Genomic DNA, 16,751 nt, shown 5'->3' with positions numbered 1-16,751 from the left:
ATATAAAGAGAAAGTTTGAGAACAGAATTCCTGCAGCCTGGCAATCCTATCTTTCCTCAATTTTCCTGTGAAGTCCTCTGGAGTTTCTCTCTCTCTCTCCCCTCCACCATGGTGAAGTCAGGAACCCAGAGAGAGAGAACTCCTCCCCCAGGGTCCGCTTCCTACTTCGTGTGTCCCTCCCAGAAATGGGAGGCACCTCAAGTTGATTGGCTGGTAGCCTTGATAGACAGTACCCATGAGCAAATGTCACTTCCTGACGCCAAGGAAAAGCCGCATGGCCTTGCCCTCAGAGGCATTCTCCTTATGGTGGAGCTTTCCTATAGTAAGTCTCCAGCAGGTTAATGATTCATCTGATGTTTGCAATAGGAGGGGTCATGGAATAGCGTTATTTGCTTTGACATATTCTAGGAATCCTGAATGATCTTAATATTCTCCACATCTTTCTCATAATGGTGAGATGGTCAAGATGTGGTCCACTATGGAATTTCACTTGTGAAAGTGTGCTTGCTCTTCATTTGTGCCATCATTGAGGGTGTCTTGATTCCAGCATGGATGACTTTCACAAAACCTGAGCATGGCTGTGACTGGAGGTACGCAGTCGTCACAGAATTTCTGTTAACATTTCATCTTCACCAAATGATGGCTATTTCCAGGTTGCCATTGTTTTCATGATGGACTTTTTGCCAATACTTTTTAGTATCATAATACAAAATAAATCCATTCTTTTTTTTTCTTTTTTTTGGGGGCAATGAGGGTTAAATGACTTTCCCAGACTCACACAGCTAGTAAGTGTCAAGTGTCTGAGGCTGGACTTGAACTCAGGTCCTCCTGAATCCAGGACTGGTGCTTTATCCACCACGCCACCTAGCTGTCCACAATACAAAATAACCAAACATCCCATGAAAGAATGCTTCTTTTTGCCTCTGGGTGTCTGATAAACTCCACTAGGCCAACTTCTTTCTTTGCATGTCCAAGGAGTCCCCATGAACCAGCCTTCCACTTAGCGGTAGGTTTCTTCTTTTTCTTTCCAGTTTTGTTTATAGCAAGCATGTCAAGACTGATATGCTTTTAACTCCTCTGGTGATATGTCTACTTGTTGGTCACTGGTGAAGGAACTTACATTTAGGATACAAAAAGCCAAACTGAAATGGATTGATGGTATAAAATCTGTACAAGCTCTCGGCCTCCTTTCCTGCCCATCTGCCACCAGCACTGCTGAAGCAGAGGGCAGGAGGAAGGGAGCTGTATGGAACAGGAGATCATGGTTCTTTTATTTCAACACTTCTCTCATTTGTGCCTCATGAAAATGGTGTAGATCATACGTGTAATATTCCCGTTTTACAGGGAAGGGAATTGAGTCTTAGAGAGATGAAACAAAGAAAGTTAATTTGTCACCAGGAGGCCAGCCCGCTTGTCACGTACATCTCTATACTCGGAAAAAAAAAAGACTTGGCCTGTTATTAGGGGCATAATCCAAGCTTTCCCAGCATGGCAGAATGTGCCAGAGCTATCCATGTCTCTCCCCCCACCCCTCCCAGACAGCACAGCCTTTGAGAACCCAGGGTCATTTTCATGTCACAATGGGGCAGTAGAGCAGGACCTTATTTCTTCTACCAAATATATTTAAAAGTAATTATTTTAGAGTTTAAACACAGTCTGGATGTAATAAAATCATATACACACAAAATATTTCTGTATGTCTTTACATGATGTGGCATTTATTTCCATTATCACTGAGTTACTCCATTCTAAGAACACAAACCCACCTTCTCTTGTTTTGATTTTGCAATGAGCTCTTCAATTAGTTCTTTGCGTGACTTTGGTTTCTCTTCCTCCTCTCCTGGTTCAGATGTTTTCTTGCGAAGGAGCCCGCCACCTCCTCCAAAATGGGAAGCAGTTAGCTCAGCTGCAGAAAAATAATGAGGAGAACATGAACCACACACAGATTCATTGTTTGGGAGTGGACTATTACAGTATTTTGCTAACATTTCTCCTGGAGTAGTCATAAGAAAGACTGAGTAATTCCACATTCAAGCAAAAAATTCACACAGACCATCCTGAATATGACACATCTGAGTGTTCAGGCAAATCCAGTGTATTGAAACTTAACCCTACCATTAGAACCCGCAATTACCAGGATTATTCCCCCCCTGAAATCAACTTTTGGGAAGAAAGAAGCAAAACACAAGAAAATGAAAGGAAAGCAGGGATTTATTAAAAAAAAAGAAGAAGGCTAGACAAGGCAGAAGAAAAAGAAATCAACTTCCAGCTGTGCTACAGGATTACATCAGTTCAGTGTCTTACAGACGCACCCTATCCCTAGATCCCTAGACCTATCCCTATGATCACCCCAAATCATGTAAATCTCTATTTATGTTCAATAAACTATATTCAGGGATAATTATACACATTACAGGATTCACCTGAGGATTCTTTTAAAACATGTTCCTTTGGTGCATTTCAGCAATGATTTGATTTATATTCAACTTTTCAGAAATATCCATTATATAAATTAAAATACACACCCACAATACGTATTGTATTTAAGGTATTTTTTTTTAAACTAGGGTGTGTTGTTTTTTTAAACTTGAAAGAGAGATGAAAGGATCCCATTGGGCACCAAAGGGTACAGAGTAAACCAGGCCGCTGAGAGGCCTTCCTTTTGCCCTCTGCTCAGATTCCACCAGGACTTCCTGTCCCCCTCCATAAGCTTTCTGCCAGAACTCCCATTCTTTTTATCTCTTGGCTTTATGCTGATACTGTGAGGGAAGGACCTTGTATTATCCATCAGGCACCAACCCTTGGGTCGACTTCTCTTCCTTCCCAACAGGGACAAGTCTGGACCGACGCTGGCTACAGGGCACATGTGGCCACTCACAGCACTTCCAAGAGCAGAGACTCCTCAGCTATCATCCATCCAGTAAAATGGTGGCCCACTGAGCCTTACCATCTGTCCTGCTGCTATGCCAGACCGTCAGGCCTTACCATATACCCTGCAGCTCAATCTTTAGAACCATTAAGGCTTTTCCACTAGCCTCAAGGTTGAACCCTCTTAGGGATATTTTCTTACCTAATTAGAACATTAGTTCCTAGAGAATACGGACCGTCTTGCTTTTCTAGTTGTATGGCCGACATTTAGCATGGAGTAAATACTTAATAAATGATCTTCAAGGAAATTAAAGCAATATTTAGGAGCTATTTTGCCCAATTCTATGCCAATAAATTTGACAATCTAAATTAAATGGATGAATATTTACAAAAACATAAACTGCCCTGATTAACAGAAGAGGAAATAAAATCTTTGAATAAGCCCATTTTAGAAAAAGAAATTGAACAAGCCATCAATGAACTCCCTAAAAAAAAAGCTCCAGGGCCAGATGGGTTTACAAGTGAATTCTACCAAACATTCAAAGAACAATTAATTCCAATACCATACAAACTATTTGGAAAAATAGATGAAGAAGGAATCCTACCAAATTCCCTTTATGAGACAAATATGGTGCTGATACCTAAACCAGGAAGAACAAAAACAGAGAAAGAAAATTATAGACCAATCTCCCTAATGAATGTTGATGTAAAAATTCTAAATAGAATATTAGCAAAGAGATTAAAGCAATTTATCACCAGGATAATACACTGTGACCAGGTGGGATTTATACAGGGATGCAGGGCTGGTTCAATATTAAAACTATCAATATAATCGGCCATATCAATACAAAACTAACCAAAATCATGATTATCTCAATAAATGCAGAAAAAGCTTTTGACCAAAGACAGCACCCATTCCTATTAAAACACTGGAGAGCATAGGAATAAATGGAGCTTTTAAGATGATAAACAGTATTTATCTTAAACCATCAGCAAGAATTATATGCAATGGGGATGTTAGAGGCATTCCCAATAAGATCAGGGGTGAAACAAGGATGTCCATTATCACCACTATTATTCAATACTGTACTAGAAATGTTAGCCTTAGCAATAAGAAAAGAAAAAGAAATTGAAGGAATTAGAATAGGCAAGGAAGAAACAAAACTACCACTCTTTGCAGATGATACGATGGTATACTTAGAGAATCAACTAAAAAACTAATTGAAACAATTAACAACTTTAGCAAAATTGCAGGATATAAACTAAATCCACATAAATCAGCATTTCTATATATGATTAACAAAATCCAGTAGCAAGAGATAGAAAGAGAGATGCCATTTAAAATAACTATAGGCGATATAAAATATTTGGGAGTCTACCTGCCAAGACAAACCATGGAACTATATGAACATAATTACAAAACACTTTTCACACAAATAAATCAGATCTAAACAAATGGAAAAATATAAATTGCTCATGGGTAGGCCATGCTAATATAATAAAAATGACCCACACTAATTTAATTATTCAGTACCATACCAATTAAACTACAAAAAAATTACTTCACCAAGCTAGAAAAATAACAAAATTCATATGGAAGAACAAAACATCAAGAACATCAAGGGAATTAATGAAAAAATCCAAAGGAAGTAGGCCCAGCTGTACCAGATCTAAAAGTATATTATAAAGCAGCAACCATCAAAACTATTTGGTACTGGCTAAGAAATAGAGAGGTGGATCAGTGGAATAGGCTAGGCACAACACACAGCAGTAAATTAATATAACAATCTCCTGTTTGATAAATCCAAAGACTCTAGCCTCCAGGATAAGAACTCACTATTTGACAAAAACCACCAAGAAAACTGGAAAATAGTATGGCAGAAACTAGGCATAGACCAACATCTTACACTATACACCAAAGTAAAGTCAAAATGGTTACATGATCTAGACATAAAGGCTGATACCATAAGCAAATGAGAAAAGGAAGGAACAGTTTACTTATCAGATCTATGGAGAGAAGAATTTATGACCAAAGATGAGATAGAGAACATTATGAAATACAGAGTGGGTCATTTTGACTACATTAATAAATGCTCTTCATTCATGGACAAAATTGAACTTCTCTATTTCTGCCAATGGCTAATTTTATAAATACTTTTTAGTTAAGACACATTAAGGTAAAGGGCTTGAAATAAATGGTTTCTAAAATAAATATCCAGTCAGCTGGGGATCTAGACTCCAAATGACAATTGGAGAGACCAATAGTTTACTTAATAAAGTTTTATGTTATACTCAGTAGATGACCTTTTTAAAAGCACTTTAATTACATAGCACTTTTCTTAACACTTCTCTCATTTGTATCTCACAAAGAAGAAATGGGGTTGATCATATAAGTATTGTTCCTATTTTACAGGAAGGGGAATGGGGTAGATGTCCTAGTATTCTTTCCAATCCTTCTATTCAGAGTTAAGTTGTAATTCATTTTAATCTGTACTCCCAAGTACTCACTAAATGGCTATTAACTTTTTTTTTCTTAAGAAAAAAATACCTTGCCAAATACTCTTGAAATAAATAAGATATAATGATTCTGAGAGACTTCCGGATTTTTTCAAGTTAGTAGGATTACAGAATTAAGAACTGGAAGGGTCCATAGAGTTATTTAGTCTAATCTCTCCTTTTTTCTAGATAAGTAAACTGAGGCCCAGAGAAGAGAGTTTTCTTTTCTTTTTTTTGTTTGTTTGTTTTGGTGAGGCAATTGGGGTTGAGTGACTTGCCCAGGGTCACACAGCTAGTAAGTGTTAAGTGTCTGAGGTCAGATTTGAATTCAGGTACTCCTGCATCCAGGGCCGGTGCTCTATCCATTGCACCACCTAGCTGCCTGAGTTTTATTTTCTTAAGGTCACAATAGTAAGCAGCAGAGCTGGGATTCAAATTCAGGTTTTCTAACACTAAATCTGGTGTTTTTGGACTTTTCTTTCTCAAAAGAAGATAGTCACCATTAATTTTCTCAGTTCTCTAAACTCCAAAATGACTGGAGGAATGGGGGGGGGGGGAAATGCCTCAGCAGTACCCCTCCAGATGGCACAGCAATGGCTAACATTTACACAGTGTCTGAAGGTTTGCAAAGATTTACATACATTATCTCACTGGATCCTCAAACTAAACCTGTGAGGTAGATGCTACCACAGGTATTTAACACCATTTCACAGATAAGGAAAATGAATCTCTGTGAGTTTAAGAGACATGCTCATGCTAAATGTCAGGGGTAGTGAATGAATTCCCAACTCTCCCGATTTCAAATCCAGCACAGCTAGGTTGTCAGAAGCTGCTTTGAAGGCACCAATTAGTTAAAGGGAGTTTAGAGCAGTTTAGAAACAACTACTTAAGAATCACTAGAAGGTTCAGGGGTACAAAATAAAGGAATGTTCTGGTCGGTAGCTTGTTGGCGGACACTGGGATGCTTTGATTTTGTTTGGAGGGCATTTGGATGTTATACAACCCTTCAAGACACCAGATGGAGAAAATCAGGCAAGGTCAAACATTCCAAGACACTAAATTGACAAAACATAGATGAACACATACAATACAAGCTGTGTGTTGCCAAAACTTCCAGTTCTACAAAAGGCAACAAATCAGGCACAAGGAAATTATTTAATTCTAGTCAAAATTTCAGATGTCTACAAAATTGTGTAATTGCTATAAAAAAATTATGTTTGGGGAAGCTAGGTGGCACAGTAGATAGAGCACCGGCCCTGGAGTCAGGAGGACCTGAGTTCAAATCCGGCCTCAGACACTTTACCCACTTACTAGCTGTGTGACCCTGGGCAAGTCACTTAACCCCAACTGCCTCACCAAAAAAAAAAAAAAAAGTTATGTCCATCATTTCCACCTCTATTTGTTTCCTTCCCCCCTCTTATCAACTAATTGAGATATGACTATATAGATTCAATTTCAAAAGCTTTGCCATTTTTTATTCATACTTGTCCCAAATGTCATTTTAAATCATTCTGCAAAAAATTACATACCTTCCTTCTCATTCTCACATAATTAGATGACTGCAATAATAAACTTCACTCAAAAATTTCCTAAAACATCTAGCTTAGGGTTCAGCTCAATGTCAGAAATCATAAGGCTTAAATTTTAGAAAATGCAAGACCAACTGTTTTGTGTATAACTTCAACTAGAGAAATCATGGAGGAGGTGAATCTATTATTCAAAAAGTCAAAATAGAACTTATCTGTCAAACACAATCAAAAGAAACATTCATATATTTTTATTCCTATTATAGTATTCAGTATTCCCATACAAAAAGGCACTGAATGGGGGGTGGTAGAGGAGGAAGGTGGAGTTTCTTCAGCACTAAGCAGTAAATCATATGGGCCAAATGCAGGACAAAAGTAACAAAGTTTATTGTTGAATAGTCACAAAATGATCTAAAACAATGTAAAGTTTTTTGTTTTGTTTTTTAAAAGGGAAAGAAAAGAGAAAGGGAAAAAATGGTAATAATTTCTCTTTAAAAATTACCCAGCATCTGGCAGAATTATTTGACAACAAGGTTGCCTAAGTCATGTATTTTATCTCCCAGTGTTCTTATACAGAACAGCTGGTTTTAAACTATGTGTTGCTTCAATTCCTAAAGCTTTTTTTTCCTCCAATGGTTTATCCAAATATCAAAGGGCAGTTACATGCTTTATATTTCTTGGGTTTCCATATGCTTAAGGAAAAAAATGACGAATCCCCACCCAAATTACATCTTTGAGCTTTGTATTGCTTTGTTCTTAAGATGTTGCAAAAATGAAAACTAAAACCCAATTCCTAATTATATTACTGTAATTTCACAACCAGAGGCTTAAGGATGTAGAAAGACCTGATTTCTAATTTCTTTTTACAAAGGAAAGCAAAACATTTAATTTCTTAGGCTTCATCCCTTAAAAAAAAAACAACAGAGACTGGCAGCACTTCTCAAAGAAATTTGCTTTTAAGTGTGTTAGTAAATAAACACATACAAAGATTAAACATGCTATGTAATTGTCATTAATTCCAATGGTTATTTTGAAGGGTATAGGTTCCCTTCATACTGAGATACAAGACCATAGCACCCTCACCCCATGGGTGGATGTGCTTCATTAGTTGTTGTGGCTAAAAAGAGGTATCATTTGGTGGACGATCTTTTGACTAGCTCTCTGAAGTCAGGCCAGTTCTCAGAAGACAGACAAAATATGTATCAAAAGACCTATTCTTTAAACTTTCTATGGAACAGTCTATGATAAGGGTCAGCAAATTATGGCCTAATGGCCAAATCCAACCCACGGCCTGTTTTTGTATGGCCTGCAATATAAGAATGGTTTTTATAACTTTATTTAAAAATGTAAAAACCATTCTGAGCTTATAGAAAATACAAAAGAGGTGGCAGGGTTGGATTTGGCTCTCAGGTCATAGTATGCCAATCCCTGGTTTATGAGAACCCCGAGTCACCATAATGTATCCAGCAGAGAAATATTTCAGTGAAGAATGAAACTTCTACAATTATAATTACAATGAGAATTATGGTATGCTTTACAGCAAAATCACAAATTATATGCTTGATTAATGTTATGTCCCCCCCTCCCCCTAAATGTTCAGGAATTGATTTTTTTCCTCCTCAGGTGTAGGACTTTCTAATTTTATCTTGTTCAGGTTGGCTAAGCATTCTAGTCTGGATATTATCTCATTGCATCAGCTCTTCCTTGAAGCTTAGTGACTATGGATAATTTATACCTATGCCTTTATTACCCAAGTCACTAATAAACTAATAAAAATGTTAAACAGCACAGGGTCAAGCACAGAAACTAGAGTAGAAAGAGTACTCCAGTTCTGGTACCAGGTCTGGCACTGACCTTGGGCTAACAAGTTCCTCTGTCTCTGGAGGTCATCACTTTGCTTCATCTATAAAATGAGAGAGTGAGACTCCAGGTCTATGAATATTGTTACTTGTCAACTTATCTTTTTTGTTCATTAGTGGTTTTTTCTATAGATCTCGATTTACTTTTTAGTTACAGAAGAAAAAACACAATAGCATATCATTTTAATATTAAGAAAGGACAATAAGGTGATATTTCTACTATTCTTACCAGATAACATTCCTCTTTCTTCAGTATCACTGTCACTATCGACAATGTCATTAAATTTTTCAATATCTGCCAAAGACTGGCCATAATGAGTTAATTCTTCATCTTCATTGAGATTATAAATGTTTTTCTTTTCATTGTTACGCTGGAAGAACAGAAACTAGCATTAATTAGTTACCTAACATTTTCCACAACAGTTTGTGGTAGTTTGCCAAAGTTTATTCAACCAAATAATAACAAACAAGTTTGGGGTTTTCTTTTTGTTTTGTTTTTTACAAATTTTATCCTGGTTCCATGTCCTTCTTTCCTCAACTAGTGAACAAGTTTATTTTTAGTCAATAAAGTAATTCTACAGAAATATACCATTATCCAGAGAAGAGGAATCTTTGTTTTAATGGATAACCAGTAACCATTTTCATAGCCCAGATCTACTCCAAGAAACAAGTAGTACACTAAATAGTTTTAAGCATGCCACCATAAACCGTAGTTTCAGTAAACAGCACTAAAGGTAGCAGGTGATCCAAAACGGCCAGGGGACCAAGATGACATTTGTTTTGGATAGGACATTTATCCACTCAATTAATATTTACTAAACTTCTTTCTATAAGGGGTCTACCAAAGTAGGAGGTGTCAAGTGTGTGGTAGCCATTCCTTGCCCAGCAATTATTAAATGCTTAAATGGCATGCACATTTAATGACTAATGAGATAAACAAGAGACTGACTGTCTTCACTGGTTATATAAAGTAGCAGCTAAAAAATAAAAACAAGCCAAAATCCCTCAAACCCCAAACCCCACATTCCCCTACAAAACTTATTTTCCATACCTGCCGTTCTAGAGCAAACCTCTTCATCATCTTTTCTTCTGGACTTATTTTAGCATTGTATTCCCCAAAGCGTTTATCTGTAAATACATTAGACTTGTCCCTTTCTTTGTACTCTTTTAGTAGCGTTTGTGTACGCTGAAAAACAAAACAAAATAAACAACTTTCAAAGACCAAAAGGCCAGTTGAAACAATTTATGCTGCAAGGTTAAATCTGACTCTTAGAATTTAAGTTCCTTCACTGTAGTCCTGTGGTTCATATAATAAGAGTTCAAACAAGGCTTCTCCCCCTCATAATAATAGATTGATGTGGGCAGAAATTTGGGGTCAAATTGATAGTGAGTGGTCCCAAAAGAATTACAAGACTCGGTGACTCAGTTTCCCGTTTTATTGCAATACTGTGAGTGACCACAGGGAGAGAACCAGAACAGTGGAAAGGTATCTCTTGAATTGATTATCAGTCTCATTATAATAATCTCTACCTTAGGGAGGTACAGGGAAGGGCTTATCCTAATTTGGAGTTCCTGGGGTCCTAAGCCAACCCCAGAGGCGGGTACCTTTTTCTGTGAAGGTGTGTTTTTGGGGTTTACACGTCATAAGGTGAATCTGGGGACAAATTTGGCCTTTTCTGCGCATGTCTCTTTCTGGTTCCCATGGCTAGTTTCAAAACATATTCATTTTTCATTTATTTCTGGTCTAAGCTTCTATAGTCTTGTCAATTCCTTTATTGTCACAGTTTTCAGGTCTCCTTGGCCTACCTCCCTCTGCTCCTGTTATGGGTACTAATTTCTGTGGGTAAGAGAACCTAGCATCCTGACTTCTAAGTTATCCATTAACTGGGGTCTAACTCCTTTTTGGAGCTAATATCTGAATTAAAGCTTGGGTCTTGGGCTTTTCTGTTAACCCTTTTTTTGCCTCCTACATCAAGATGATTATTTGTTTAGTGAATTGCATATGTACATATAATTTCACTTGATCTATAGAACAACTCTTTAAGGTAGAGTGTTATTATCCCCATTATACAGATTAAGAAGTGAAGGCTTTGAGAAATTAAATGACTTGTGTACGATCACAGAGCCAGTCAATTGGTCAGTTCCAGCTTGGAGCTGAAATCCAGTTTTTCTGACTCCAAATCCAATGACTCCTTCAGTATGTTAATTTGTCTCTCAAGATCGATGTCAGCATTTTTTAAATGGGGGAAACTGAACCACTAGTACTGCATTGTTAAATAAGAAAAGAAACCAGCAAATCGGAGTTTTGTCAGTGGGATGCTCACAGTGCTAAAGGGAGGAAGGGGTGAGCTGTGAAGTAGACAAGCCCAATATAATGAACTGCTTTTTCAGCTATGGCAGCTAAAACTAGTTATGTGTTTACATTAGACTTGCTTTATTTGGAAAAATGGAGTAAGTTTAGATCCCTTCCATGATAGAAGGAGATGAAATTTACTGTACTGGTGCCCTCAAATGTGGTTTGTTACAACTGAAAAGGAGATTTCTTTGACAAGAAAAAACAACAGAAAAATAATACTGATCGTAAGTTACACTTTGCTTTTATATGTGCTGGGGATAGACAGACAGACTATGCTTGGTTCTGTGCTATTTGACATTTTTATTCATCACTCATATAAAGGCATAGTTGGGATGCTTATCAAATATGCAGATGAATGAATGAATAAAGTATTAAGCACATTTTTAATGCTCTATAAAATAATGTTTTGGTAGTTTTATTGGCATGGCACTGAATAAATAGATTAATTTCGGTAGAATTGTAATTTTTATCATATTGGCTTGGTCTACCCATGAGCAATTAATAGTTTTCCAATTTGACTTTAAATCTGACTTTATTCGTGTGAAGTGTTTTGTAATTGTACATATAAGGATAAGCTGAAGACTCTGGTGACAAGATAACAGCACTCAAGTACTTGAGGAGCTGATACATGGAATAGGAATTACATTTTTTTTCTGCTTGGCCCCCCAGGGCAGACCTAGGAACAACAGGCTAGTTCAAAAGGGGTAAATTTAAACTTGGTATAAAGGAAAGCCTCTTAACGACTAAAGCTATCCAAAGGTAAATGGTCTTCCTTAGGAGGCTGTGGGTTCTTGCTCACTGGAAGTCTGCTGGGTATGCTGCAGAATGGGATATTTTTCAGGTATGAGTTGTATTATACGGCCTCTGAGGTCCTTTTCAAATCTAGGATTTTGAGATTTCCTCATTTGTTATGAGATGGAGTGGTGCACATGATAGCATCTAAGGAGACTTTTGGCTCTAAATATGTGGTCCTAAGAAGTAATAACATTATTCTCTAAAATCAAGACAGCATTTTCCCAGAGATTTTTTTCTCTCCAAAATGCATATCTTTGGGGGGCAGCTAGGTGGCGCAATGGATGAAGCATTGGCCTTGGATTCAGGAGGACCCGAGTTCAAATCCAGCCTCAGACACTTGACACATATTAGCTGTGTGACCCTGGGCAAGTCACTTAACCCTCATTGCCCCACCAAAACAAAAACCAAAAAACAAAACCCCAAACCCAAAAAACAAAATGCATATCTTCAAAGCCTCATATAGGCATGATAGAGAGGATCATGGGTTTTTTTTTTAAAGGATATACCAATGTATTTATGCTCTAGCAATCTCAAAACCAATTTAGAAAAGCTTCTCATATGGGCCCAATTTTTCTAAGTTTGGAAAGACTCATAAACAGAATATTGGCTAAGGTTAATGAATTTTTTGGCCAAGGCAACTCATGAAGTGTCTCCTAAGGTATAGAGGGGTTTTGATCTACAAAAATTGAAGGACTATCCACACTGAAAAAATAACAGATCCTCTAAACTAAAGTAATATTTCTATTATATTTGCAATTATACCTATAATAATAATGTTGTTAAAATTATAATTATAGCTTTGCTTTACAAATAATATCATGTTTGTTTCTTACAACAACCCTGAGAGGTAGATGCTATTATTATCTTTATTTTAAATTTGAAAAAACTGAGGCAAATAGAGGTTAAGTGACTTGTCCAGGGACACAGCTATTAATTGTCTGAGACCACATTTGAACTCAAGTCTTCCTGACTCTAGACCCAGAAGTGACTCCATTATTTAGGGGTTAGTTTGTAGACAATATACTGAGAACAATTAGTTAAAAACACAACTTTACAAATAATAATATACAAGAAGTAACCTGTTATTTTAGGTACAGGTAACTCATAAGTTAATTTAACAATACCTAAAGATGAACATAGTATACTACTTGGAGAACTCTTCCCCTGAAATCTTTTTTTAATTTTAATTTTCCTTATTTCACTCTAAAAAGGAGTGTTTGAAGGTAGGAATGGATAATTATTTGAACATGTAGGTCTTTGATCAGCAGCCTTTATTAATCTTTGAGATCTCATTCCTATTTAGTAAGGAACAGTGACTCACCCCTCAGTTACAAAGCAATCAGTGGCAAAGTGATTTGGACTTTAGATCCTCTAACATTCCCCTCTTCCTTCTTCAGTTTCTCTTATGCTTGAAAAATGGTTAGTAGCAGTGAGACTACATGTGAATTTGTGGGAACAAGCTAATATTCCCCCCTCCATTCGAATTTTAGGATTAATTATCTTTAGCCCAAAGAAAGACCTTCAAGTTCTCTGCCCCAGCTCCCTTCTGAAGTGTTGCTGAAATTTCCCATAGGTAATGTTAAAGGGGAAAAGGAAAGAGAGATAGACAGATGACAACACTGCCACTGCTGCCGCCGCCACCACCACCACCACCACTGCCGCCACTAACAACACCACAAGAACAAGTAAGAAGAAAACAGATAAGGAAAGGTGGGTTGAGATTAAGCTAGAGGAGTGTAGGAAAGTATTAATTAGGTTCTGGTTTTCTTTTCCACTCCGTACCAGATGATGGCAAAAAGAAAGCTGTTCCTTTAATTTTTAGCATTTTCTCTGCCCTGGCAAGGACAAAGCACATTCTACTTAGAGAAGGCTATGGTGCCAGCAGTGGTTGATGTTTCAAAGCAGAAAAAACAAATCTGTCCAGGGAGGAACTATGTGAGGAAACATTTTTCTTGATTTCTTCCCAAAAATGTGTGTGTGTGTGTGTATATATGAATGTGGTACTTTGGCTACAATACTTTAATAAACGCAGACAATCCTCTCATCCAGTAAGGATAGAAATAATTCGATATATACTCCTGCAATAAAGTCTTAGCACTGAATAGTGCTTTAGAAATCAGTCAGTATCTTTGTAAAGGATAAGAGTTAAAGCATAACTTCTGAGAGTTTGGCTACTGTTTTCCACTCTGGCCTGCTAGCAATGAATGGCTGGACAAAGATTTCTAGGAGCCCTCACCTCTTTCCACGCTTTTCTTTTGGCTCTGTGTTTCTCCTCCACTCTTTTCTATATTCTACTATTCTTAGTATTCAGGTCAATAATAGTTGGTGTTTGAGAGGGAATAAAGGAGAAGAAAATTGAGAGTTTATTGCGCAGTAACATTAAAAGCTCAATTTGATAAATGACATAGGATCAGTCTTCTAGTCTTAACTGTTTCACATACCTGGATATGGCTTGGGAAACTTAAGCAGTGGATTGATACCAACAGAGTGGCTATGTTTGAGATGATCAAATGGGGGAGAAGAGAAAGAAAAGAATAATCTTTGTGAATAAATGGCTGGAAATATTAAACAGAAAGTTTGATCCTCATAAAGGCTAGCACACTTTCTAATGGTTATTTTTTCAAGCACTTTCTTTCCCACAAAAATACAGCTTAAAATTTTGATGGGACTAATAAAGTCAATTTATAGACCACCCAGTAACATTTAGAATGAATAGGCACTATAGCTGTTTGTGGGAAATATGCATGATGTGAAGCTTTACACATTCTTGAGTCACACAGATTCTCCTTGGAGACATTTATAATGCAATGCCACAACAATGTCAGGTCCTCTTCACTAGACATTTATTTTGTTACATATAAAGGGACCGTGGTCATCTTAAATTCTTTCTACTGACTTCTCAAACTTAAGTACAGGATTTAGACAAGGAAGGGATCTGAGAGATTACCTAGCCCAACCCTCTCATTTTACAGATGAGGAAGCAGGAGGCCGAGATTTCTACAAGGCCAAAAAGGTAGTAGCTTGTTTTGAGTCCCCATCAAATACAACATGAATAATTTAATACAAATGACCCTTAGCACATAAGACTTTGAATTTTGGGAATGTTCAAGAGGCTATAATTGTGGTTCATGGTCACAACATATTTGAAAAGAAGCAATAATGTTAAAGATTCCTTCTTTAGCCACTGATGTTTCGGGATTCCTGAAAGGCCTACATGTTCATGATACTAGATGCCTTATTCAAGATCAAAGTAGAATCTAATGCAATGAGAACAAACAGAGCTGAGCTGACATGACAGAATGCTAGGCAAAGTTTATACAAATGAAATACGCTAACAAGTTGGGTGGGGTGGTCTGACATTCATAAAGGAGCAATGCCTGGATCTGAGGCAATCCCCTCAAATATCACCGATTGTGTTTCAGCCCAACAAAAGAGAGCCAGCACGGCAGGGCACAGACGTAGTGGATAGAGTTTGTTGTTGTTCAGTCATATTCAGCTCGTTGTGACCCCATTTGGGTTTTCTTGGCAAAGATACCGGAGTAGTTCGCCATTTCCTTCTCCAGCTTATTTTACAGATGAGGAAACTAAGGCAAACAGGGTGAAGTGACTTGCCTAGGGTCACACAGCTAGAAAGGCCACATTTGAACTCAGGAAGAGGAGTAATTCCTGACTCCAGGCCTGGTACTCTATCCACTGTACCACCTAGCTTCCTATAGTGGATAAAAGAGCAGGCTTTAAAGTTCCAAAGACCAGAGTTCAAGTCCTGCCTCTCAAATATCCTGGCTATGTGACTTTGCCAAAATCTCTCAACCTTTAGGTGACCCAGGCAACTTTCAAAGACCATAAATTAGAGAAAAAGTTCTGACTTTTCATTAGTAGCATGCCTCACCAAGCTCCCTGAACCAATAAAATCACAGATCCAGTCTCTTTGCTGTGTCCTCTTCCCTGCACCCTTTGCCAGACCAACAAAATGGCAGAACATGCTATAATAAAGTCTATCAAAAATTTTTAATGGGATAGACTCCAAGGCATTTTTATTTTTAATATTTAAATTAAATTTTATTCTAAGCTCCAAATTCTCTTCCTTTCCTTTCCCTTTCTCCTACCCATTGGGAAGAGAAGAAAAACAAATCTCATATTACAAATATGCATACCCATGCAAAACAAAATTTCACTTTAGTTTTTTCTGCCCCTCCTGCCCAACATATACACAAAGCAAGAAAAGAGAAGAAACTGTGCTTCTATCTGCAGTGAGTCCATCAGTTCTCTATGTGGAGATGGACAGCACATTTCAGGATGAGTCCTTTAGAATTGTGGTTCATCATGATGATAAGCAGAGTTATTAAGTCTTTCAAAGCTGATTATCTTTACAATATTTCTTTTTCTGTAAAAACTGTTCTCCTGGGTGTGCTCACTTTACTTTGCATACAAGCCTTCCTAGGTTTTTCTAAAGCTATCTCCATCCTTTTGACAGAGAACTTTTTTTGGGGGGCGGGGCAATGAGGGTTAAGTGACTTGCCCAGGGTCACACAGCTAGTAAGTGTCAAGTGTCTGAGGCTGAATTTGAACTCAGGTCCTCCTGAATCCAGGGCCGGTGCTTTATCCACTGCACCACCTAGCTGTCCCTTATTCATATCCTTTAACCTCTTATTTACCAACAATCTTTTATGGTAAAATAGTTGAATCAATTCCTTTTAAATCTGGGGTATCAGTCTTTAATCTATTAAATTTGCTACAATATTTTTTTCCAAGTTAACTGTTTCCCTTTCATTCCTTTTTTTTTTTTTTTTTTTTTGCAGGGCAATGAGGGTTAAGTGACTTGCCCAGGGTCACACAGCTAGTAAGTGTGTC

At 37.4% G+C, this 16,751-nt stretch overlaps 1 protein-coding gene across 1 annotated transcript in view; it reads right to left on the bottom strand.

The window, feature by feature from the left end:
* NOP14 (NOP14 nucleolar protein) overlaps nucleotides 1-16,751 on the bottom strand; it is a 56,803-nt gene that overhangs the window by 32,072 nt on the left and 7,980 nt on the right. The window contains exons 2-4 of the mRNA XM_043971295.1: nucleotides 9,801-9,935; nucleotides 8,979-9,120; nucleotides 1,767-1,906 (exon numbers count right to left, since the gene is read on the bottom strand). Of these exons, the coding sequence (XP_043827230.1) occupies nucleotides 1,767-1,906; nucleotides 8,979-9,120; nucleotides 9,801-9,935 (417 nt within the window). The remainder of the gene's footprint in view (nucleotides 1-1,766; nucleotides 1,907-8,978; nucleotides 9,121-9,800; nucleotides 9,936-16,751) is intronic.

The sequence above is a fragment of the Dromiciops gliroides genome, chromosome 6 (genome assembly GCF_019393635.1).
Source record: "Dromiciops gliroides isolate mDroGli1 chromosome 6, mDroGli1.pri, whole genome shotgun sequence".
Taxonomy (NCBI): Eukaryota; Metazoa; Chordata; class Mammalia; order Microbiotheria; family Microbiotheriidae; genus Dromiciops; species Dromiciops gliroides.
The sequence above is the reverse complement of the archived record's forward strand: the minus strand, read 5'-3'. Positions and strand labels throughout refer to the sequence as shown.